This window comes from Nerophis ophidion, linkage group LG08 (assembly GCF_033978795.1).
Source record: "Nerophis ophidion isolate RoL-2023_Sa linkage group LG08, RoL_Noph_v1.0, whole genome shotgun sequence".
Lineage (NCBI taxonomy): Eukaryota > Metazoa > Chordata > Actinopteri > Syngnathiformes > Syngnathidae > Nerophis > Nerophis ophidion.
The window spans coordinates 65,890,391-65,916,268 of NC_084618.1; the positions used below are offsets into that span (position 1 = coordinate 65,890,391).

A 25,878-nucleotide genomic window follows, 5' to 3' on the forward strand; every position below is an offset into this window, starting at 1 on the left:
TGTCTACACATAGAAGTAATCATCATTTTAAAGGGCCCTCTTTGGGGATTGTAATAGAGATCCATCCGGATTCATCAACTTAATTCTGAACATTATTTAAAGGGGAACATTGTCACAACTTCAAAAGGGTTAAAAACAATAAAAATCAGTTCCCAGTGGCTTGTTTTATTTTTCAAAGTTTTTATTTTTATTTTACACCTCCCGGAATATCCCTAAAAAAGCTTTAAAGTTCTTGATTTTCGCTATTTGCGATGCGACTGTCCATTTCCCTGTGACGTGATACAGTGCTGCAAATACAAACAACATGGCGGTTATCACAGCAAGATACAGCAACATTAGCTCGGATTCAGACTGATTTCAGCGGCTTAAGCGATTCAACAGATTACGCATGTATTGAAACAGATGGTCGGAGTATGGAGGCAGATAGCGAAAACAAAATTGAAGAAGAAACTGAAGCTGTTGAGCGAATAGCTATTGACGCTAATTGGCCATAGCATGGGTGTACCTAATGAAGTGGCCCATAGCATGGCTGCCTTATTAGCATCGCCGGTAAAATGTGCGGACCAAACGATCAGGACTTTCGCATCTTGTGACACTGGAGCAACTTAAATATGTCGATTGGTAAGTGTTTGTTTCGTATTAAATGTGGGTATCTAGTTTCAAATGTACATACAGCTAGCGTAAATAGCATGTTAGCATCAATTAGCGTAGCATGTTAGCATCGATTAGCTGGCAGTCATGCTGCAACCAAATATGTCTGATTAGCACATAAGTCAACAACATCAACAAAACTCACCTTTGTGATTTCGTTGACTTAATCGTTGCAAATGCATCTGCAGGTTATCCATACATCTCTGTGCCATGTCAGCCTTTGCATCGCCGGTAAAATGTGCAGACACTGGCACATTCAATGGGGGTCTGGCGGCAGATTTCTTGCCAGTGGTGCAACTCGAATCCCTCCCTGTTAGTGTTGTTACACCCTCCGACAACACACCGACAAAGCATGATGTTTCCAAGGTTCCAACAAATAGTCGAAAAAACGGAAAATAACAGAGCTGAGACCCGGTGTTTGTAATGTTTATAAAATGGCGGGTGTATTACCTCGGTGACGTCATGTTCTGACGTCAACGCTACAAGACCGATAAACAGAAAGGCGTTTAGTTCGCCAAAATTCACCCATTTAGAGTTCGTAAATCGGTTAAAAAAATACATGGTCTTTTTTCTGCAACATCAAGGTATATATTGACGCTTGCATAGGTTTGGTGATAATGTTCCCCTTTAAAAAAAGAAAAGGAAATCTTTAACATCAATATTTATGGAACATGTGCACAAAAAATCTAGCTGTCAACACTGAATATTGCATTGTTGCATTTCTTTTCATAGTTTATGAACTTACATTCATATTTTGGTTAAGTATTATTCAATAAACATATTTATAAAGGATTTTTGAATTGTTATTTTTAGAATATTTTTTAAAAATCTCACGTACCCCTTGGCATACCTTCAAGTACCCCCAGGGGTACGCGTACCCCCATTTGAGAACCACTGGTGTAAGTTGTGCATAACTTTGAATTTAATCAATTTTAACCTAGCATTGAGGCTTTCTCAATGCTAAGAAAAAGCTGTCCTGTCTGTCAATGTTGATATGAGTGGAAGTATTTATTGGTGATTATACTTCAAGATTACATCTCTACTTTATTTCCACTCTGGACTTCAGTCCAAATTTGGTCGCAATTAAATTTGATAGTGTGTGTAATTTAAATGGGCAAGTGCGACGACATTATAAATCTGTATTGTTAACAACCTTGATCATGATTACAACTGTTGTCAGACTGGTTAATAATTTACTTTATAGTTGTGCTGTTCATTTGCCGTTTATGTTATGTGTAGGTATTAAAATATCTTCTCCAAATGGTACAAATGATTTGTTACCGTAATATCCTGCATTTATAAGACATTCATGAGTTTCACACTTACAGAGCACCAATATGATTCAGTTTAACTGTTCAAACTACAAGTGTTCACAAAGTACACAGAACAAGAATCATGATGAACATCTACAACCCTTTTTTCCTTCTTTTTTTTTATTGAGACAAAGATTATTTATGTTTTTAATACTTGTAAGCTTACTATGGTATTTGTTTATTTATTATTTATTTGTTCACTGTTCTGTTACAGAGAACAAGGAAATTGGATAAAATTGTTATGGTATGAAAAGGGGTAGGATTAAATAAGCTCAGCTTCTCTCTACTCCTTTTTGGACGTGCTGGAATGAAACAACTGGAATTGTGCAATGCATTACATTGTATCTTATGCGAGTTCGAAATAAACTGGAACTGAACTGAACCGAACAGTTAAAGGGGAACACACTTTTTTGGACTGTTGTCTATCATTCTAAATCCTTGTGTGAGACAAGCACACACATGCTTTTTTTTTTTATATACATTCTAAATCGTAAATTAATGTCTCGTTAACTGCATTGTTATCCACCTTGTACTTTCAGTATTTTATGAATTAGAATGCATAAAAAAAGAAAGATGTGTTCCTGTCTTGCATAAGGATTATTGTGAACGATAGGCAAATTTATAAAAGTGCAGTACCCCTTTACTCAGCACAACCGACATTTTAAAGTGCATCCAGAGGTAGATATTTTCAGCTGGTTCTACCCAAATAGTGGGCAAAGTGCAATGCCAGGGAGGCGTGTTCAACCCCAGAGAACATGCTCTATCAGTATCATGTTTCAAACCCTTCTTCAAAAAGCTGTACACTACAAAACATGCTCATTGTAGCCATTAACCCTGACTTCCTCATTTTGATGTGAAAAAAAAAAAAAAATTAGCACAAACTGTTTTATTCATTTTTGTTTTTTAAGTTATATACTATACATCATGCTCCTCAGTTGTTATTGCAGATCAATTTGATCTTATTATTTATTAAGTTTAATTACATTTTTCAAGTTGCTCAAAAATGTTTATAGTTTAAATAAGAATTTAAAAAAGTGTTCAGCCAAATTGATACACTCAAAATGATTTCAGTTTCACGCTACAACAATGTTATTAAACAAAGGTATTCTTTGTTATAGGTTGATCGGTATGTTTTCATTTTTTATTTTCTTTACTGTTAAGGATATATAGTTATGCAGAAGTGAATTTTTATTGACAAACGATGCTATTTGTAGTTGCGTGGAGCGGAGTGGGGGGTTAGGGGTATAACAGAAAAATTATTGAGAAACACTGGGTTATTGTAACCTGTATTTACAGTAATATTAAATGTTCTATATCTTAGCGGTAATTGAAGTAGCAGGTTTAAAAAACAGAAAAAAATGTTTTCTCAAATGCTGAACCCCGTCCTTAGGTTCACATCACTTTGCTTTAGCATTTTAAGGCCTCCATTCCAAGCTGAATTATACTTTTTAATTCTTTACATTGATGTCTCTACAAGTGAATGTGCTATTAAAAATAAATTATTTTGTAGTTTAAATGCACATTTCACCCAGGAACCAAACCAAACTGTATTTGATGAATAATATATGTGTGGTGTCAAAAAGGTCCTCTGTGTCACAAACCAGATTATGTTTCCACAACCTGATCATGCTTTCCCTTTACGCAACCCCCCACCCTTGCTCGCTAGGCGCTGGCCATGCCATCGAGTGTGCGGGCCGGGAGCCTGAAGGACCCGGAGGTGGCTGAGCTCTTCTACAGGGAAGATCCTGAGAAGCTCTTTACAGACCTGAGGGAGATTGGACATGGGAGCTTTGGTGCCGTCTACTTTGTGCGTAGTTTTTTCTCTGCTCTTTACCGACAGATAAATTAAATAATAAAACTGGTACAAACATAACCTCTCAGAGGGACAGCTAAAGATTGCAATCAAATCTGTTCTTTAGGCCCATGACATCCGCACCAATGAGGTGGTGGCCATCAAGAAGATGTCCTATGGTGGCAAACAGTCCAATGAGGTAGGAATTACTATCATCAATAACTATTGTCTGAGATAAATGAGTTTGCGCGTAACTGCCTGTGGCCGTGTTTCAGAAATGGCAGGACATCATCAAAGAAGTCAAATTCCTCCAGAAACTGCGGCACCCCAACACGGTTGAGTACCATGGCTGCTACCTGAGGGAGCACACGGCGTGGGTAAGTGCACCTTTGACTGGCCCTCGAAGGGGAATAGTTTTCTGGAATTTTGCATATCATTCACAACAAGGTTAATTTTGTTGACTAAAAATTTTGAGTATTCTATTGTCTGCAACTTATTTTCCCCTAAAGAAATTAGGATGATAACGAATGAAAAGGAAATTAATTGACAATTTAATCAACAAATTAAAACAAGATGAAAATGTTGACGGAGACAATATCCAATCATATTTGATTTAGTCTTTTAGCGAGTGGGACAAAATAGCCAATCACAGTTGCATGTGGGAGAGGTGCAGGTGAAAAAGCACGAGGAGTATCCAATTATAACAAGCGTCTTTGTAAGGCAAGCTGTTGTGATTTTTCAACCGGAAAAGCAAGACTCAATACAAGACGTGAATAAAATATATGTATTCTACACCGGAAAGAAATAGAGGAGAAGACATATGGACGCACTTCACCTTTGCCGTGGTAGACAACAAAACAACTTGTAAACCCTGTGGGTCAATTTTCTTTGGCAAAAATTCACAAACTTAAAGCCCCATCTGCAGACTAACCATTAGGACATCTACGCAACAGTAAGTAGGCAGAGGCTAATATTTCGAAATGACTGATACTGTACTGAATTACTGTTACTATTGAAGACAATGGAGTTGGAGCAAGACTGCTTACAATACCACGTGTCCGTAAATAAATATTTGAAAAGTAACTATTTTTGCAGTAGACCATGATGCTCCCGCTAATACAGTTAATTTTAATTGATGTTCAGTTGATGTTCTGTTCAACTTTTAATTGCACAATTTGACAATTCAAAAGAGCAGATTTGTCATTTTTCAAGCCAACACAAAGAAAGACAGCTATGTGAAACATACATACGTTAGTTTACAACACTGGTTGCTGTATTTACAAGGGACAGTGGTGGAGACGCCAATTATTCTGCACATTCAGTGTACCTATACACAATATAGAATAAAAAGTTTTTTTTCTTCATATGACCAAACACATGCACACATATTTTCATGCACTAGCATTGCGTGTTCTATTTTATTAACAAACCAAAGATCAGTGATATTTTTGTTTGGTCATAATTGTCTAAATAATTAGTAGACCTACGTGATAAAATTTACACATTACATTTGAATGATGGAACAAAAAATAGTTACAATGTAATCAAACATAATAGTTAAAATATGATTTCTCTATAAGTTATGCACTCCAGATTGCCAACAGTTGATGTATACAACTTGTATTTGTAAATAATGTAACACTACGGTATATAATAGCAGTTCTCATTACATTACTAATGTTAAGATTTGAGCGTCAAATACATGTTTATGTTCCATTTCCATTATTTCCTGTTAAATAAATGCAGTTATTTTTAATACAAGTGTGCGCACTGTACATTTTATTTTACACTCTGCTCAGCACAAGTGAATACATTGCACTCTGCCATGCATCTAGCTCTACCCAGCTCGTTTGCTTAATAAAATGGACGATCTGCTTCGTTGCATACTACACTGTATTGAATGGACATTCGTAAATTAACTTTAAAAAAATTCTGAGGATTTAATTAGTCTTTGTCTGAATTGATTCTAAAATAATTTGATGCACAGTATTCAAATTTATTGAAATGCATATGTATATTTCAATTCAAGCAACTTTATTAATCCCTCAAGGAGCAATTCATTTTGATCAGCAGATTGTCGTGGTTCACAAAGCCTACACATGTATGGCCCACAATAAATAAATAGTCAATAAATACACAAACAGTACAACAATTCAACATTCTGAAAAATGTAAATGTTTAAGAGTCTGAGTTCAGAGAGGACGAATTCTTTGAAAAAGCGATTTGTTTTACACAATGGAAGGGCATAGCTCGGGGAGGCTGAATGCTCATTGCTTTTCGGAGGATTTCCTGGTTGCAGTCGAAGTTTAAGTTTTTTAGTTTTTAAAGGTCTCCAAAAATACTTCACACAAGCATAATGTACTTAGAGCAGGGTATTCATAGATTAAACAATTGTTATACTTTGACTTAAAATACTGATCAAAATTGTCCAAAGATGTGTTGCACAAATACATGTGAGGATTTTTGCAATGGAATTAAACATATTAATAAATTGTTTTTGACACAAAAAACACACATTCCATGGTGGCTAAATAAGTGTAAAAAGTAGAAAAAAGAATTAAAAACTGAGTAGTATTATTTATTTGAAATTATATAGGTATTATTATTAAAAATTTTGGTTATTACTATTAATATTTTACTTTTTTAGTTTTTTTTTTGTTCTAGTTTATATCCATTTGTTTCTTAACTATATTTAAAGTTGAGTTTTGGTGGCAAAACTTTTACTCTTGTTGTCAAATTAATAAATAATCGTGTAATTAATTGTGATTACAATATCAATTGTGATTATTATTTTTGCCATAATGGTCCAGCTATACTTTGAAGGCAATATAGTTGGCTCCCATTAGCTGCATTTTGAAAGTATTATTTTTTATTTATGTTTTTTGTCTTTAGAATTCTAAAAAAATATTTTTTAAAATGTGTGCTTTTTTTCTTTTATAATGATTGTGGATGATAAGCAAAGCTACCCAAATAAAACTGCAGTTCCCCTTTAAAAGCTTGTTTAGTGTGTAATTTGCCTGAGCCCTTATGAATTTGAGAAGTTTTCTTGACATCATGAAGGTGGAAAAAAACTTTGTAGACATGACACGCCACAGCCTTCTCTTAAAGCAGGCTTAAATGCACATCTTAAAATAAAGGCTCGAGTTCTGCAAGCAGTCAGTCAGCTACTGATGTGGTGACTGAATGTTTGATCATTTAGTTTTTCTTCAGCGAGTAGGCTAACCTAGTATGACCTAGCAACCTGACTACTGTGAAAATATGACTAATATTAGTACTGTAGCTCACATAGCTATGCTGGTATTGCTGAAATGTATGCCCTCCTGTTGCTTGTGGTATATGTATTCTTTTGTGTTGGACAAATTTAGTTACAGAGTGTATAAAATATGGATGTAGTGCACAATAGTGCCTCTTATCACAGAGACCAGTGTGTACAAACACAGTTCATTAGTAGAGGTGGGGGAAATAATCTTTTTTTAATGTATCGCAGTTTGGAATGGATGAATATAAAATCAATTACAAAACATAGATAATCAATTTATTTGTTGAAAATAAAGTAATATAGACAGTTCTAAAACTTGACTGACTACCGCGAGCCACCTTACCAAGCGATCCGAGCAGCTTCTTTATTATAGGGCACTTATGATCCAGTTTTGCACACATTTTCATTAATTTAATAAATGTAGGAATTAATTTAACTGTTTCCCTTTCCAAATTAATAGTTTTTTTAAAGTTGTAAGTGATAAATGCTTATTTAGTAAAATGAAAAGAAGTGTAAAACTGCATCAATATACATAAATTAAATATTCAACAATCATCGATTTTTTATCTAATCATAGGTCCTGAATCGTAATTGTAATCAAATCGTGGGGTGCCCAAAGATTCCCACCTCTATTAATTAGCATTAAAGCCACATAGATGTCTAAACTCCAGCATAATGGCTATTTTTTGGCAACACACACTGAATACACTATTGTAGGACCTGAGGAATTTGTTAAAAAGTCATAACATTTTGGACTTGACATTCATGGGACTTGATTGGCTGGAGTAGTTTTTTTTTTGGGAGCAAGTATTCCCACATCAGCAAAAGGAGCAAAGCAAAGCATTACTTTCTAAGTTGGACATAAAAAGGCTTTTTTTGGTACTGTTAATGTAAAATCTCTCCTTTGGGTCAAGTGTGAAAAGTTGTTACAAGTGGTCTTTAGCAGCCAGAAATAGTATTGTGCACTCACACAGTGACACTGTCTCTCTGCCAGCTGGTGATGGAGTACTGCTTGGGCTCCGCTTCTGACCTTTTGGAAGGTAAGAGGAGGAAAATGTGTCATGTGTGTGAAAATAATTGTTCAAATGCTTTGGTGCACAGTATGTCATGTTTTTATTCAAACATTATTATCTGATATCCCTCCACTTAGTCCACAAGAAACCCCTCCAAGAGGTGGAAATAGCTGCTATTACCCATGGGGCACTTCAGGGACTGGTGTATCTTCACTCTCACAACATGATTCACAGGTATGCACACACCACCTGTGAGAAGCTCATGTAATACTTTCATTTGTGTCACCCTCAATATATTATGCTGAGCTGAGGTTTTGTCTCCTCTGATTATTTCTCCCACTCAGGGATGTGAAAGCAGGAAACATCTTGCTCACAGAGCCGGGTCAGGTCAAACTAGGCGACTTTGGTTCTGCATCCATTGTCGCTCCAGCCAACTCCTTTGTGGGAACACCTTACTGGTAAAGACGTCATTACAACCACAATGCTTGCGTTAGTTTAACATGGCAAGCATCGTACGCAGTAAATGAGTGTCCTCAGATCAAAGGCAAACAGGAAAAGGTCAAATGGTTTGTTTACTCAGGATGGCCCCTGAGGTGATCCTGGCCATGGACGAGGGTCAGTACGATGGAAAGGTGGATGTGTGGTCACTTGGCATTACCTGCATAGAGCTGGGTAAGAGGCAGACACACTATGATCCAAAAAACATACTGTACAACCCTCTACTTTTCATTTTATCTGATACTTTCTCATTGAGTTGTGTGGTGTTCTCCCTGACTAGCGGAAAGGAAGCCTCCCCTGTTCAACATGAATGCTATGAGTGCCTTATATCACATTGCCCAGAATGAGAGCCCCGTGTTGCAGTCAAATCACTGGTGAGATTCTGATTCTGTTTTTTTGCGGGATATGTTTATATCATATGAGTATATTGTGGACTTGTTTATTCCAGAATCCCAAAGAGTTAAGAAATTCTCGCAGTGATGCTTTTGCCATTTGAGCTCCCAGAAGGCCTTTAAGAAGCATCTCACTATGTATGCTATCAGTGTTAATGTTTGATGAGCTCCTTCTCATAACACCCTTTCTTTCAGGTCGGATTATTTTCGCAATTTTGTGGACTCATGCTTGCAGAAGCTGGTCCAGGACAGACTTACCTCTGACGTGCTGCTCAAGGTACACACACGCCAATTGATGCACCCATTGTGGCTTTTGTACCCTTTACTGTTGACCTCTCAAGATTTTCTGTCATGACACATGTCTACAGAGTGATTTTGGAGCCCCACACTTAAGCCCTATCAGGATTTCCCCCAAACTTGAAATGTAAAGGTGGTGGTGGGGGTGTGGCTAGGGACGTGGTCAATGAGACGGCATCATATAATTTGCTGATTGTTGATGATGCATGTATGTATGTATATATATATATATATATATATATATATATATATATATATATATGTATGTATATGTTTTAATGCTAAAAATGTATATACATTTAAAACAAGTTAGTGTTATTAGTGATTTGTATTAACATATATTGTTACATCGTTTTGCTCTATTTTTTAATTCTTACTATTGTACAATGTAACAGGCTGTATACCAGTGGCAGCTGCTGGTCTTTCATGTAGGTAAGATTTTTTTTTAGCTACTCTTTAAACATAAGTACAGTCTCCAATAACCGATAAAAGATATGAACATGCTAAATTTTACAGAAAAAACTTTCGTTAAAAAATATAAATATCTTCATATCAACACGTACAACGGAATGAAAGTTGAAAAATGCTTTGGCATTGTTTTATATTTCAAGATTGCTGATTTGCTTATTGTACTGTCAATCAAAAAGAGATTATGCCCAGACAGGTCATCCAATCATCATGCGGAAGCCTGGCGACCCCCTTTCGATCACTCTTATTCTTCGCTTACCATCCGTGGGCAGGACAAAGTCGAGTATTTATCCAATGATTGTCTGTTTTGCAGCAGCACTGTGACACTCCCAAATCAATGAAAAAAGTCACACCAACTGTCGCCAAAGCAGATGATTCAAGACAAAAGTTAAACGTCTAACGCTTTTAGTTAATGAAATGCAATCACAAAAGAACATATTTGACCTTTTTTTTTTTTTTTTAGGGGAAGCTGAACTTCCCTTGCAGTCTGAAAAAAAGCGCCACTGTTTTATATCTGGCATCATATGTTAGAACATTGCGGGTAAGAGAAGTCGTTAAGTCAGACCCATAACTTCTATACAAGGACTGGCTCTAAGGGCTGGTTGGGTTTGGCTGGACTGCAAAGCGAGGCTGTGCACTTTTTGCCACTGGAGAACCACCGCCCCATCGCCCAAGTCGGCAGGGCAAAGATGCAGCAAAGCGGCCGCGCGGGTGGAGCCTCGTCTTGGCGCCAAGGCTCCTGACACTCACGTGCGTCTTGCTTACGGATGATCAAAGTTTTTCAGTGGCCACATTTCCTGCCCATCACTAGTCAGTTGTGCATAGACAATATAGGCTATATATCTATTCATACAATATATTACTTCATGAAATCATAGTTTTTAAGGTGTGGCGTCTTCAATTTAACCGTGGCATTGCGCCACGAACACATACATGTAGGGGAATGCATGCCTATGCGGTTTATTATTTTATTGTGTCATTTTGATTATTATTATTAATCAAATTTTTGTATAACGATCATTTCGGTCCAATTGTGGTCGTGCGATATATGATGTAAATGATCAAATTTGGCTGACGCGAGACCTTTTAGTACTGTCGTTATATTGTGACAATGCATATTGATGATACATTTTATGTGTATCCTGCAAATGTGACAGTGAAAGCAATCGAACATGTATTCTACTCAGAGTAGCATTCTTGTTAGCGGCTAACGTCCCTCCAAAGTGCAAGGCCACTTCAAAATCAGTAATCCTCGCCTCCATTCTCGCGCTAAATAAACTAAATTTCTTATGAGTATTGTTATCACTGGATGACCAGGAATAGCCAAACATGTTATACTACACACCATAGGAGGATTTGCTAATTGCAAACTAGAACTCTTGAATGCAACCAAAGGTGGGTAGATCGATACAAATATTAACAATAAAGAAACCACATAGACAGTACAGTGATTAGATAGATAATTTTTACCATCAAAAACATTTTTTTTTTTTTTTTTTTTACAAACAGCGGACACAGTTCGTAGACATAGGAGGCCTGTTGGGGAAAAAACAAACGATTCCAATCAAAGTCAATACTAGGACATAATTTAAAATGTTGTTTATATTTTGTCATCCTGTGTTTTTTTCTGAATATAATTGTTATGAAAAATATAATCATTCAATGATCTTGGAAATTTTACGTATCAGCATTTGAAATGCAGACAGAAACATGTTATTGAAAATAATAAAACCAGAAATGAATTAACTAAATTAGTAGCCTTTGTAACCCGTTGTGAAATGGTTCTATTGTCATTTACATACCACATAATATGTAATGACATATATCGTTATTGCAGAAGGCTGCAATATATCTATCGCAATATAGATTTTTGGACCTATCGCCCATTCCCAAGTCCAATACTGCACACAACGGCTGTACTAACTATCACCTCTTTTTCTCCATGCAGCACCATTTCCTATGCAGAGAGCGTCCCATGACCGTTGTGATGGACCTAATTGCACGTACCAAGGATGCTGTTCGCGAGCTGGACAACCTGCAGTACCGGAAGATGAAGAAAATACTCTTCCACGAAGCCCACAATGGCCCTGCACCAGAGGGGGCCGACGAGGAAGAGGTAAGATCCAACGCAATAGTTAGAGGTATTGAATTCAATACTTTGTGTCAGTCAAAAAGAGGAACCAAAGCATTGATGAATCGATACCGCTTTGTTTCGTCCATCCTGCCTTTGTATGAGAGTTCTCAATGTATATTGTGACCACTTCCCTTGCTAACAAAAGGTTAATGTTCAAACAAGTTTTCAGTTCCCCAAACGGAAATGATGGGATTCAGATATTCTTAGTATGTTTCATTCATACTCCTTATGAAGTATAATCTCCATCAGCAGCCCCTACTAGTAAATGTTAATGATTAGATTTTTTTCCGGGTTATCCCCAGGACGTGGAGCAGTACATGCTGCGCACGGGAACGGTCAACAGCATGGAGAGCTCCCACTCGCTGCCATCCATGTCCATCAGCGCCAGCTCCCAAAGCAGCTCCGTCAATAGCCTGGCGGATGGTTCAGACGACAGCGGCGAGATGGCCATGATGCAGGAGGGCGAGCACACCGTCACTTCTAACAGCTCCGTCTTACACAAGCCGCTGGTCAGTCCTTGCCGGTTTTTGTTTGTTTGTTGGTTCTTTGGACTTTGCGTGTGGGCATGAGCCCAAAATCCTGAGCTGTCATTAAGACTAGTCCCTCCCTGACATCTGCTAGTAAAATTATGTGACAGATGTGTGTCCTCGGGTCAGAAATGGATCTCGTATAATCTAAGACACTTAGTGGACTTTAGCTTTTTGAGTCCAGACTAGTTAAAAAAGAAGGCTTGCACCACCTGCAGGAAAATGTAAGTCTCTGCAATACTTCATCCACTTTTATGCACACTATTAAAGTGACTGTTTGCTTTTCAAACGGGCTGCAAGCATTATATCCACCTTCTCCCTGCTACGAGCACAGACGATCAGTAACAATTAAACTTTACAAAGCGTTGTTTATTTTACCCATGAAAACACAATATTTACAAAAGTAGTGTTTGAAAAACCGTAGGTCTTGACCCACCTGTTCATGAAAAATTTAAAATCTTTCCCGCTGCTGCTTATTCTATTCTATTCTATTATGTACGTGTTACGGTCATGTGCATCTGTACGAGACCACCATATGCGCCAGTCTTTTTATTCTGACCAATTTAATTTAAATTAATTTAAATATAATTTGTAAGTGTGGAAAAAAGTAAGCAATATTTTATTCTGTTTTCATTATCTAGCTGTTGGTGGTATTATTTTTTTCTTTACAAAGGTGTGATATTTTTTTCCATACAACATACACTTGAGTAAGATCTGTATCTCTCTTTTTTTAATGTTTTTATTTATATAATATACACACACACACACGCAGTACAGGCCAAAAGTTTGGACACACCTTCTCATTCAATGGGTTTTCTTTATTTTCATGACTATTTACATTGTAGATTGTCACTGAAGGCATCAAAACTATGAATGAACACATTTGGATTTATGTTCTTAACAAAAAAGATGAAATGTCTGAAAACATATGTATATATATATATGTATATGTGTGTGTTTGTGTGTAAATATATGTATATATATGTGTGTGTATATATATATACATACACACACACAACAGGCCAAAAGTTAGGACACACCTCATTTCAATGCGTTTTCTTTATTTTCATGAATATTTACATTGTAGATTTTCACCTTTCAGGTATATATATATATATATGTGTGTGTATGTATGTGTATATATATATATATATATATTAGGGTTGCACATCTCTCTCTGATAAACGATTCGATATGCATCTAGATACACAGGTTACGATTCGATTCAAAAACGATATCCTTTTATTACAGACCCATTCGATTCCGAACGATACGATTCGATTTGACTGTTAATATTCAAGACTCCAAATCCCCAAGCATTGTGGCTTTTTGGCACTGGCAAAAAAAACAGAACAACAAAATCACATGTCAATGTATTTATTTTTAGACATGGACCAAAAAAAGTCTGGCTGAATTGTAGGATGGGAAGTCCAGAGGTAAAAGTAGCACAGAATAGTAACAACAAAGTGAAATATTTCAGCCTGAGCATAGTTTTGAACACTAGAGGTAGGTAACAAAGATTCAATATTTCAACCTGAGCATATAGTGTTTTGAACACTAGAGGTAGATAACAAAGATTCAATATTTCAACCTGAGCATATAGTGTTTTGAACACTAGAGGTAGGTAACAAAGATTCAATATTTCAGCTTGAGCATATAGTGGCACGGGGTTTTAACTCACCGTACTCTTGGCCATGTTTCCTCTTTGCATGCTGGTCGAGATTTGTAGTGCTGCCAGTGTACGTCAACGATGTTCGACACAATTTACAAATAGCATGACTTCTGTCGAGCTTCCCTTCCTTCTTATAAAACCCAAAAACTTTCCACTCTTTGGATTTCTGTCTCCCCGATGCGTTGAAAATCTTTCTCGGTCCATTATCACCTTCGGTCAGACTGACGCTTTCGTTCTCCTCCTTCATTTTCCGTGTTGTCCCTTGTTTATCACTCGTGCTAATACCAGCTAGGCAACTACCGCGTTTGGCGAGTAGCTTCAGCTCTCGCGTTGTTTTAGAGATGCTGACGCATATTGTAATCTAGCCAACCCATGCAAAGTCTCGCGATAACCGATCCATGACTCTATAATCGATTCAGCTAGGAATTCATGGATTATTAGCATTGATTGAGGAGTCTGCTACCGATGCAGCCTAATCGCTCACTTGTTGAATCGAATACTCTGTCGCATCGGTTTATCGTTCACAACCTTAATATATAAATTTCAATACGATTTATTTATTTTCATGAATATTTACATTGTAGATTGTCACCTTTCAGGTATATATATATTTATATATACAGTGTATGTATATATATATATCATAACAGAATAAAGTGCATAGATAAAATCCAGTTACTAAATAATAACATACAATAAAATGCAAGAGGAGGGTAATAAAATGTCAATACGGCAACTTTACAACACTGCATTATCAGTGAAAAGGTCGTACCTTTCCATAGCTTCCTATTGAAATCACGCCATCAATCTTTCTCATCCGCTGTAGAGCCACGACAACATCTATGATGATCCTTATCAGCCTGAGGTTGATTCACAACGAGATGCCTCGTCTGCTGGTGGTGGTGGAGGTGGTGGAGGAGGAGGTGGTGGTGGGAGACGTCGTCGAGGCCGAGACCATTTCGCTACCATTAGGACTGCTTCGCTTGTCACTCGCCAGATCCAAGAACATGAGCAAGGGTCGGCCTTGAGGGAGCAGATGTCTGGGTAAAGCAAAACATATAAAGTTCTGTAAGTACAAGGTAGGTAGTCTCATCTTCATCGCCTAATTTTGGTCCTAGGTACAAGCGGATGCGCCGGCAGCACCAGAAACAGTTGATGGGCCTTGAAAACAAGCTGAAAGCAGAGATGGACGAGCACCAGCTGAGACTTGACAAGGAGTTGGAGAACCAGAGGAACAGCTTCTCTATGGAGGGTGAAAAGTTATCCAAAAAGCACTCCGCTATCATGGACAAGGAGGTGAGCTGGTTAATCTTTCCACAGCTAAGATTCAATTAAATGAGGTTTTGTTTAATTCCTCTCAGACAAAGGCGGTCCTGACTGAGGAGAAAAAGTTCCAGCAGCACATACTCGGCCAGCAGAAAAAGGAGTTGACAAGTCTGTTGGAATCACAGAAACGACAATATCGACAACGCAAGGAGCAGCTTAAAGAGGTGACGCCCATGTTTTAGCAACTGATGCACATATTAGCAAACATTGCAGTCATCAAAGACAAGGAATCATTTTTGCACATTGCTGTAACTCAAGGAGTTGAACGAGAACCAGTCAACGCCCAAGCGGGAGAAGCAGGAGTGGCTGGTGCACCAGAAAGAGTGTCTGCAGCAGCTCCAGGCAGAGGAGGAGTCAGGCCTGCTGAGGAGGCAGAGGCAGTATTATGAGCTGCAGTGTCGCCAGTACAAGAGGAAGATGCTGCTGGCACGACACAATCTAGAGCAGGATCTGATCCGTGAGGTAACAACGTGGGGCTTTTTTTTCTTTCCTCTCCAATTGCGAAACAAAACTAACTTTAATGACAATCATTATTTGGAGTCCAATAGATGCCATTTATACGAAAGCCAATAGGGTAAATATAAAAAATAAATGCAAACAGCCACAACACATGCAACTTCACAACACGTAAGTGTGGGACAAATGTGCAATAACGTCCAAAACACACACAAACCCGTAAAACACAAAATATGGGAAAAACTCAACGGATGTACGATGAATCCAGAGGTTAACATGCTACTGGGAAGTGAGCCACATAAATAAGAATGTAAATGCCGCCTCTGACATTGCTGTTGTTTGGAATGATGTGTCAATGCTGCAGCCATCCTGAGCTGGAGGAAGTTAAATCTCTTTACTGCATTAGTAACTCAGACAGAGGTCAATCCATGATTCAAAGTTCGGTGCCAGTTAGATGCAGATCGGTCTGATGAAACCCCTGCACAAGATGGCGGCTGTATTTACGTGGCTGACAAGCCTGAAGCTAGCGTCTACGTATTCATAAATCTGTGAGCCCTACCAGTGGTGCCTTGTCTGAGAGGGATATACAAATACATAGGGGGGAATGCTTACAAAAAAGTTGGCGGAGTGAAAAGGTACAAAATTAGAAAATACATTTATATAATTATTAAATTGCCGATTTAATGTGTTGTATTTTCCCTGTATTGCGTGTGTTTTGGGGTTTATTTTAATCGTTGCTGTATGTTTGCCCTGCGCTTGTGCGTAGTTTTGTGAAATTGCATGTGTTTTGGACGTAACTGCGCATTTTTCTCTGTCAACCACCGTACAGACAGTGCTTCCGGAAAGTAATCACATAGCATCGCTTTTTTCATATTTTCTTATGTAACAGCCTTTTTCCAAAAATGGATTTAAATCTTTTTTTGTTCTCAAAATTATCCAGAAAACACCCCATAGTGACAATGTGAAATTGTTTTTTTTTATTTTGCAAATTTATTAAAAATTTTAAAAAAAGGTAAAAATCACCTGTACATATATATTCACAGCATTTACTCAATACTTTGTTTATGCACATTTGGCACCAATTACAGCCTCAAGTATTTTTGCATACAATGCCACAAGCTTGGCACACCTATCTTTGGACAGTCTTGCCCATTCCGCTTTGCAGCACCTCTTAAGCTCCATCAGGTTGGATGAAAAGCGTTTGTTTTCATCCAGGATGTCTCTGTACATTACTGCGTTCATCATTCCCTCTATCCTGAATAGTCTCCCAGTTTCTGCCGCTGAAAAACATCCTCACAGCATGATGCTGCCACCACCATGCTTCAATGTAGACATGGTATTGGCCTGGTGATGAGCGATGCCTGGTTTCCTCCAGACATGACACCTGGCATTCATGCCAAAGAGTTTAATCTTTGTCTCATCAGACCAGAGAATTCTGTTTCTGATGATCCAAGAGTCTTTCAGGTGCATTTTGGCAAACATTTTTTACTAAGAAATGTCGTCCGTCTGGCCACTATACCATACAGGCCCGATTGGTGAATTGCTGCAGAGATTGTTGTCGTTCTGGAAGGTCTTCCTCTCCACAGTATAATGCCTTAGCTCTGACAGAATGACTTGGTCACCTCCCTGACTAGTATAAGATGAATGCAGCACTGTACAGACACATCCTGAATGAAAACCAACGCTTCCCATCCAACCTGATGGAGCTTGGGATGTGCTGCAAAGACGTCTGGGCGAAACTGCTCAAAGATAGGTGTGCCAAGGTAGTGGCATCATATTCAAAAATAATTGAGGCTGCATCAACAAAGTATTGAGCAAAAGCTGTCAATACTTATCTACATCTGATTTTTTTTTTCTGTTTATTTTTGATAAATTTACAAAACAAATAAAAATAACTTTGCACATTGTTATTATGGAGTATTGTCTGTAGAATTTTGAGGACAACCATGGATGTATTACATTTTGGAATAAGGGTGTAACATAACAAAATGGGGGAAAAGTTAAGCTCTGTGAATACTTTCCGGTTGCACTGTATAGCACATACAACATGGTAAGATTACAAAATAGGAACAGGAGGACACAAATGTTGGCAAAACAAGCACAGCTATGTTAGCTACATTGCTAACATTGCATTGTAGTCTTCTTTAGCCTATTTGCCAAAGAAAGAAATAAATATTTCAGCTCCATGTCTATAGTTGACTGACACTTGTTTTTATTTTAGGTGTCGTGAAGCCTGTTTTTCTTAAATGGTCTTTTTTTTATTTTTTTTTTTACAAAGCTGTCCTCCATGCAAGTGTTTTGACCTTGTAATAGGTTCAGTTTATGCCACCCTTTATTTATTGCTCATGTGGTTCTACACTAGGAGCTGAACAAGAAGCAGACCCTGAAGGACCTGGACTGTGCTATGCTGCTGCGCCACCACGAGTCCACCCAGGAGCTGGAGTTCCGCCAGCTGGGTCTGGTGCAGCGCACCCGGGCCGATCTGATCCGCACGCAGCACCAGACAGAGCTCACCAACCAGATGGAGTACAACAAGCGGCGTGAGCAGGAGCTGCGTCAGAAGCACGCCGTGGAAGTCCGCCAGCAGCCCAAGAGCCTCAAAGTGAGTGAGGGTGGCACCGCCCAGAACCAGGGGTGCCCCGAGGAGGCCTCGGGCCATGCCACAGAGGGGCAGAACGGTAGCCGTGATGCCGGGGAGGGGCCACTAGAAGCCTCAGTTGAGGAGTTAGAAAAGATGGATGAGACCAAAGACAGGAAGCTTGATGGAGAAGTTGAATTTAGAGATGAAGAGGAAGATGAGGGCATCAAACATGTGGATGACTTGTCAACCAGCAGAAGAGGCTCAGATGAGAAAGATGGGTGGGAGATGAGGGAGGTGGAAGGGGTTCAGTGGGATTATGAGGAAGAAGGAGGTCAGACTGCACACTTAGATGAAGAGGAGGAGGAGGAGGGTAGAGGCGTGGCGGATGGTTGCCCATCTGAGCTCATGCCCGCACTGTCTCTAGAAAAAAGACGTCAGCATGTGTTGGACGAGTTGTCTGAGTTTTACTTCCCTGATGCCATAGAAGAGTTGGAGCCCATTCCCCCCGGCCCTCCCCCTCCACCAAAACCCCCAGAGTCCTCCCTCCCGTCGCTCTTCTCCCACGCCGTCTGCCTCCTCCTCTCGCTGTCGGCCGCCGCCCAGCCCTCCAACCTGACGCTGATGCTCCTCACCGTCTTTCTCCTCTCCTTGCGGCGCTCGCCGCCGCTGCCCTCGCTGGCGTCCCTCCTGCTGTCGGCCGAGCTCGCCCTCCTAGCGCACTTCTTCTCCTACCTCCTCCTCCGCTCCTGCTGCTCGCTGTTGTTCTCCACCTATCTGTCGCTGAGCCTTTGGGCCAGTGGCCTCTTTAGTCTGGGGCTGTCCCTCAGCCTGGGCATCTACTACATCCCCATGATTTTAGTCTCCGCCTCCTTCCTCAGCTCCCCCTCCCTCTTCTTGTCGCTCTACCTGCTGGTGGTGCTGGTTGTCCGGCCGGTCCGCGACTTCTTCCAGCATGCACCTCGCAAAGTCAACCGACTGTGCATGCGCGTGCTTTTCCGCCTTCCCCGACCACTCTTCGCCATGTGCCAGTCGCTCCTCGGCGGCGTGGCTGAGCGTAGCCTCTATGAGATGTTCCCAAAAGCAGGGCGCAACTGGGGTGTGCGCCAGTCCAAAATCCCTGTCCCCCTGAAGAGTCTACCTTCCAAACATCAAGCCCGTGGCACATGCCACTCCACCTTGGCACAGGGCGCCCTCTGGGTGAAGCGATTCAGCCGACGGCCCCTCGGGGTGCTTGCCGACTTGGCGAACTCGCTCGTGCTAAATCTAGCTCGGCAGCTGGTCAAAAAGCTGCCGGTGGGCGCGCGTCTCCGGCTGAGACGCGTGGGCCTTCTAAAGAAGGAGAGACCCAGCAGGCTACCTCGACTGCTCCCTCGTGAAGTGAGGGAGAGGAGGATGAGGGAGCGAGTGAGGCGGGAGAGGGAGAGGCGGCGAAGGGAGGAGCGGGAAAGGACGCTGCGCGATGAGGCCAGGTGGGAGTGCGGCCTCAGGCGAACGTCCTCGGGAAGGTTTGTCAGAGGGAAGGTTCGCCCATGGAGATAAGTGCTCATGCTGCACTGTGGGGGTCTCACCAGTTGCTGTACCAAACATTTACTTATTGTGCTTTTTGTAAAAGTTATTTTTTTGTTCTTGATTAGTAAGACAATTTTAAATTGTTATTTTTTTATTTCTTATGTGTGTGCAATTTGTGTTTCTTACTTTATGGATCAAATATCACAGTGTTATCTTTAAAGCTGTGGACAATCAATCCATCCCAATGTCGCCCTAAATAGTGAATACTATAGCATCAAAGGTGCAATAAACAGCTCTGTAGTCCACACAAATATCACATATTACAATATTTGCTTCCACTTTCATCTTTTATTGCGGTTTATGCGATAATGTTGTTAGGATTTACCATGTAAACATGTTCTTATGTTAGTTATATGAAGCCATTGGGTGCCTATGAAGATATATTTGCACAAATGTCTTTAATAGTCTATTGTATGTTAAGATTGAAATAAATATAGGAAGATTTAAAAGGCCTTTATATATAAATTCAATATGTTATTTAACTAAAGCCATATATTTTACACAGATAACATCCAAAGACTGGTAAAACTACTGAATGTGAAAGTTGTGATATTAGATGAAGACTTAAACTTAAATGTCATTTTTGCATTTCCATTAAAAAAAATTCCAAACGTCCCTTTGGTTGGACCAAACGACCCAAATGAAATGAAGGTTTAAACATGCAGATAGACATGTATAATTATTTTAGAAGTAGTGGAAATGATTGTGGTTCATAGAAGAATACAAATGGACATTAGTGATGACATTTCTGTAGTTTGAGATGTAAGTTAAAGAGCAAAACTTCCTCAGGAGAAAAGACTTTGTTTGCTTTTTGGTGTCGCAAACAATCTTTAAAAGACGTATTTCACATCATATTTTATTTGACTGTAACTTATTTTTTATTTTATGCCATTGTGTTTGACGATCCCTGTTCCTCTGTTTACATGTTTGTATTGTGTTGTCACCTTTTATACCTAAGTGAAGCAGTATTTCTTTCAAACAAGAACTGCGTTGTTTGGTAGCTTTTGTTTTAAATTACTGTATTATTCACATTTGTAAAGCATAAAAAAAATCTTTGTCACATTTTTTATGCACCAAAATAAATTGTGTTGAAATCATTGTTCCTATCTCGTGTTTATGATTTGCCTTTCCATTGTCTGTTTTTTTTCTTTATGAATTTCTTCATTTTGTCCTCTTCCTTTTTTTCATTATTATCACTCCTGTGTCATTGTTTGTTTTTGTTGTGTGTCAGTGCCCTTCTTATATTGAACTGCAACTACCAGCCAATAATACTTAGACTTTAATGCTGCTTCAAAGCAGATCTTAAAATGTTTTCAGAATTTATTAATTTAGGAGAAAAATGTTTTACACTCTTACAACCTAAATTCGGCAATAGAGCTGTCAAACAATACAACCCCAAAATAATTTCAGTTTGCTTTCAGTTTTTTTCTACATTCGTAATGAAAAAAAATATTTTTAAATAAAAGAAATACTTCAAACTGGATTTGATCATTTAATTGATTTTTATATATATACAAAACCAGTGAAGTTGGTATGTTGTGTAATTTGTAATCAAAATAGAATACAATGATTTGCAAATCTTTTTCAACTTATATTCAATTGAATAGACTGCACAGACAACATATTTAATGTTTGAACTGAGAAACTTATTTTTTATTTATTTTTTTGCAAATAATCATTTACTTAGAATTTAATAGCAACACATTGCAAAAAAGTTGGCACAGGGGCATTTTTACCACTGTGTTACATGGCCTTTCCATTTAACAACACTCAGTAAATGTTTAGGAACTGAGGAGACCATTTTTTTAAGCTTTTCAGGTGGAATTATTTCCCATCTTGCTTGATGTACAGCTTAAGTTGCTCTACAGTCCAGGGTCTGCGTTGTGGTATTTTATGTTTCATAATGCGCCACAACATTTTCAGTGGGAGACAGGTCAGTTCTACAGGCAGGCCAGTCTAGTACCTGCACTTCCATACATCCATTTTCTACCGCTTATTCCCTTTTGTGGCTGCGGGGGGTGCTGGCGCCTATCTCAGCTACAATCGGGCGGAAGGCGGGGTACACCCTGGACATGTCGCCACATTATTTATTGCAGGGCCAACACAGACGACATTCACACTCACATTCACACACTAGGGCCAATTTAGTGTTGCCAATCAACCTATCCCCAGGTGCATGTCTTTGGAAGTGGGAGGAAGCCGGAATACCCGGAGGGAACCCACGCAGTCACGAGGAGGACATGCAAACTCCACACAGAAAGATCCCCAGCCTGGGATTGAACCCAGGACTGCAGGAACTTCGTAGTGTGAGGCAGACACACTAACTAACCCCTCTGCCACCGTGAAGTCCTACCCGCACTTTTTTACTACAAAGACATGCTGTTGTAACACAGGCAGAATGTGGCTTGGCATTATCTTGCTGAAATAAGCAGGGGCGTCCATGAAAAAGACGTTGCTTGGATGGCAACATATGTTGCTCCAAAACCTGTATGTACATTTCAACATTAATGGTGCCTTAACAGATGTGTAAGTTACCCATACCTTGGGCACTAATACACCCCCATACCATCACAGATGCTGGCTTTTGAACTTGGCGCCTATAACAATCTAGATGGTTCTTTTCCTCTTTGGTTCAGAGGACACAACGTCCACAGTTTCCAAAAACAATTTTAAATGTGGACTTGTCAGACCACAGAACACTTTTCCACTTTGCATCAGTCCATCTTAGATGAGCTCGGCCCAGCGAACCCGGCGGCGTTTTTGGGTGTTGTTGATAAATGACCTTGGCTTTGCATAGTAGAGTTTTAACTTACACTTACAGATGTAGCGACAGACAGTAGTTACTGACAGTGATTTTCTGAAGTGTTCCTGAGCCCATGTGGTGATATCCTTTACACAATGATGTCACTTTTTGATGCAGTACCGCCTGAGGGATTGAAGGTCACAGGCTTAGCCGCTTATGTGCAGTGATTTCTCCAGATTCTCTGAACGTTTTGATGAAATTACAGACCGTAGATGGAAGAAATCCCTAAATTCCCTGCAATAGCTTATTGAGAAATGTTGTTCATAAACTGTTGGACAATTTGCTCACGTATTTGTTGACAAAGTGGTGACCCTTGCCCAAACCTTGTTTTTGAATGACTGAGCATTTCATGGAGGCTGCTTTTATACCCAATCATGGCACCCACCTGTTCCCAATAAGCCTGTTCACCTGTGGGATGTTCCACATAAGTGTTTGATGAGCATTCTTCAGCATTCTCAGTCTTTTTTGCCACTTATGCCAGCTTTTTTGAAACATGTTGCAGGCATCAAATTCCAAATGAGCTAATATTTGCAGAAATAGAGTTTTCAAGTATCTTGTTTTTTGCAGTCTATTCAATCGAATATAGGTTGAAAAGGATTTGCAAATCATTGTATTCGGTTTTTATTTACGATTTACACAACGTGCCAACTTCACTGGTTTTGTATTTGTATGTATTTTTTTATATACATTTATTTGATGTTTTATAACAACAGTGAGAGGCTGCTCCTCAGGTTTTCTGATGCACGTTAGACCTCCGCCTGTCTCTCTCTCTCTGTCCCGCAGTCTAAAGAACTGCAGATAAAGCGTCAGTTCCAGGACACGTGCAAGATCCAAACCCGCCAGTACAAGGCCCTGAGGAACCACCTGCTGGAAAACACGCCCAAGTCGGACCACAAGGCCGTGCTGAAGCGTCTGAAGGATGAGCAGACCCGTAAACTGCCATCCTTGCCGAGCAGTACGACCACTCCATCAATGACATGCTGTCCACACAGGCTGTGAGTACTACTGAATTGTTATCATCACATCGTGTCACATACAGTGTGGCAAAAAAGTATTTAGTCAGCCACCGATTGTGCAAGTTCTCCCACTTAAAATGATGACAGAGGTCTGTCATTTTCATCATAGGTACACTTCAACTGTGAGAGACAGAATGTGAAAAAAAAAAATCCAGGAATCCATCCATTTTCTACCGCTTATTCCCTTTAGGGTCGCGGGTGGCGCCTATCTCAGCTACAATCGGGCGGAAGGCGGGGTACACCCTGGACAAGTCGCCACCTCATCGCAGGGCCAACACAGATAGACAACATTCACACTCACATTAACACACTAGGGCCAATTTAGTGTTGTCAATCAACCTATCCCCAGGTGCATGTCTTTGGAAGTGGGAGGAAGCCGGAGTACCCGGAGGGAACCCACGCAGTCATGGGGAGGACATGCAAACTCCACACAGAAAAATCCTGAGCCCGGGATTGAACCCTGACTACTCAGGGCCTTTGTATTGTGAGGCAGACGCACTAACCCCTCTGCCACCATGAAGCCCTCCAGTAATTCACATTGTAGGAATTTTAAAGAATTTATTTGTCAATTATAGTGGAAAATAAGTATTTGGTCAACCATTCAAAGCTCTCACTGATGGAAGGAGGTTTTGGCTCAAAATCTCACGATACATGGCCCCCTTCATTCTTTCCTTAACACGGATCAATCGTCCTGTCCCCTTGGCAGAATTACAGCCCCAAAGCATGATGTTTCCACCCCCATGCTTCACAGTAGGTGTGGTGTTCTTGGGATGCAACTCAGTATTCTTCTTCCTCCAAACACGACGAGTTGAGTTTATACCAACAAGTTCTATTTTGGTTTCATCTGACCACATGACATTCTCCCAATCCTCTGCTGTATCATCCATGTATCCATTTTGGTATAAACTCAACTCGTCGTGTTTGGAGGAAGAAGAATACTGAGTTGCATCCCAAGAACACCATACCTACTGTGAAGCATGGGGGTGGAAACATCATGCTTTGGGGCTGTTTTTCTGCTAAGGGGACAGGACAATTGATCCGTGTTAAGGAAAGAATGAATGGGGCCATGTATCGTGAGATTTTGAGCCAAAACCTCCTTCCACCAGTGAGAGCTTTGAATGGTTGACCAAATACTTATTTTCCACCATAATTTACAAATAAATTCTTTAAAATTCCTACAATGGGAATTCCTGGATTTTTTTTCACATTCTGTCTCTCGCAGTTGAAGTGTACCTATGATGAAAATTACAGACCTCTGTCATCATTTTAAGTGGGAGAACTTGCACAATCGGTGGCTGACTAAATACTTTTTTGCCCCACTGTACCGTGTCTTCCTATTCTCAGCTAAGATTGGACGAGACCCAGGAAGCGGAGTACAAGGTGCTGCGCATGCAACTTCAGCAGGAGCTGGAGCTACTCAACGCCTACCAGAGTAAGATCAAGATCCACACGGACACGCAGCACGATAGGGAAGTCAAGGACCTGGAACAGAGGGTGTCCATCCGCCGCGCACTGCTGGAGCAAAGGGTCAGATATCCATTTCTCTCAATTTTCATCACTGGTGGGAGAGAGGGACAGATGCATGCATGGACGAATGGACTGGAGTTGAGTGGATGGGTTAGGTCAGGGTGGTGTCCAAAGTGTGGCACAAAAGCCCTATGTGGCACCTCTAAAGCAGTGGTTCTCAACCTTTTTTCAGTGATGTACCCCCTGTGAACATTTTTTTAATTCAAGTACCCCCTAATCAGAGCAAAGCATTTATGGTTGAAAAAAATAGATAAAGAAGTCAAATACAGCACTATGTCATCAGTTTCTGGTTTATTAAATTGTACAACAGTGCAAAATATTGCTCATTTGTAGTGGTCTTTCTTGAACTATTTGGAAAAAAATATATCAAAATAACTAAAAACTTGTTGAAAAATAAACAAGTGATTCAATTATAAATAAAGATTTCTACACATAGAAGTAATCATCAACTTAAAGTGCCCTCTTTGGGGATTGTAATAAGATCCATCCGGATTCATGAACTTAATTCTAAACATTTATTCACAAAAAAGAAATCTTTAACATCAATATTTATGTAACATGTCCATGAAAAATCTAGGTGTTAT

At 39.7% G+C, this 25,878-nt stretch overlaps 1 protein-coding gene across 1 annotated transcript in view; it reads left to right on the top strand.

Annotated features, from left to right (window-relative positions):
- Positions 1–25,878, top strand: part of taok2b (TAO kinase 2b) — a 48,059-nt gene that overhangs the window by 7,169 nt on the left and 15,012 nt on the right. The window contains 19 exon segments of the mRNA XM_061909440.1: positions 3,631–3,771; positions 3,884–3,955; positions 4,032–4,133; positions 8,010–8,055; positions 8,166–8,262; positions 8,373–8,486; positions 8,609–8,700; positions 8,807–8,900; positions 9,114–9,195; positions 11,632–11,799; positions 12,120–12,326; positions 14,843–15,060; positions 15,135–15,312; positions 15,378–15,506; positions 15,601–15,804; positions 18,161–18,400; positions 23,535–23,685; positions 23,688–23,746; positions 25,112–25,294. Of these exon segments, the coding sequence (XP_061765424.1) occupies positions 3,640–3,771; positions 3,884–3,955; positions 4,032–4,133; positions 8,010–8,055; positions 8,166–8,262; positions 8,373–8,486; positions 8,609–8,700; positions 8,807–8,900; positions 9,114–9,195; positions 11,632–11,799; positions 12,120–12,326; positions 14,843–15,060; positions 15,135–15,312; positions 15,378–15,506; positions 15,601–15,804; positions 18,161–18,400; positions 23,535–23,685; positions 23,688–23,746; positions 25,112–25,294 (2,568 nt within the window). The 5' untranslated portion in view covers positions 3,631–3,639.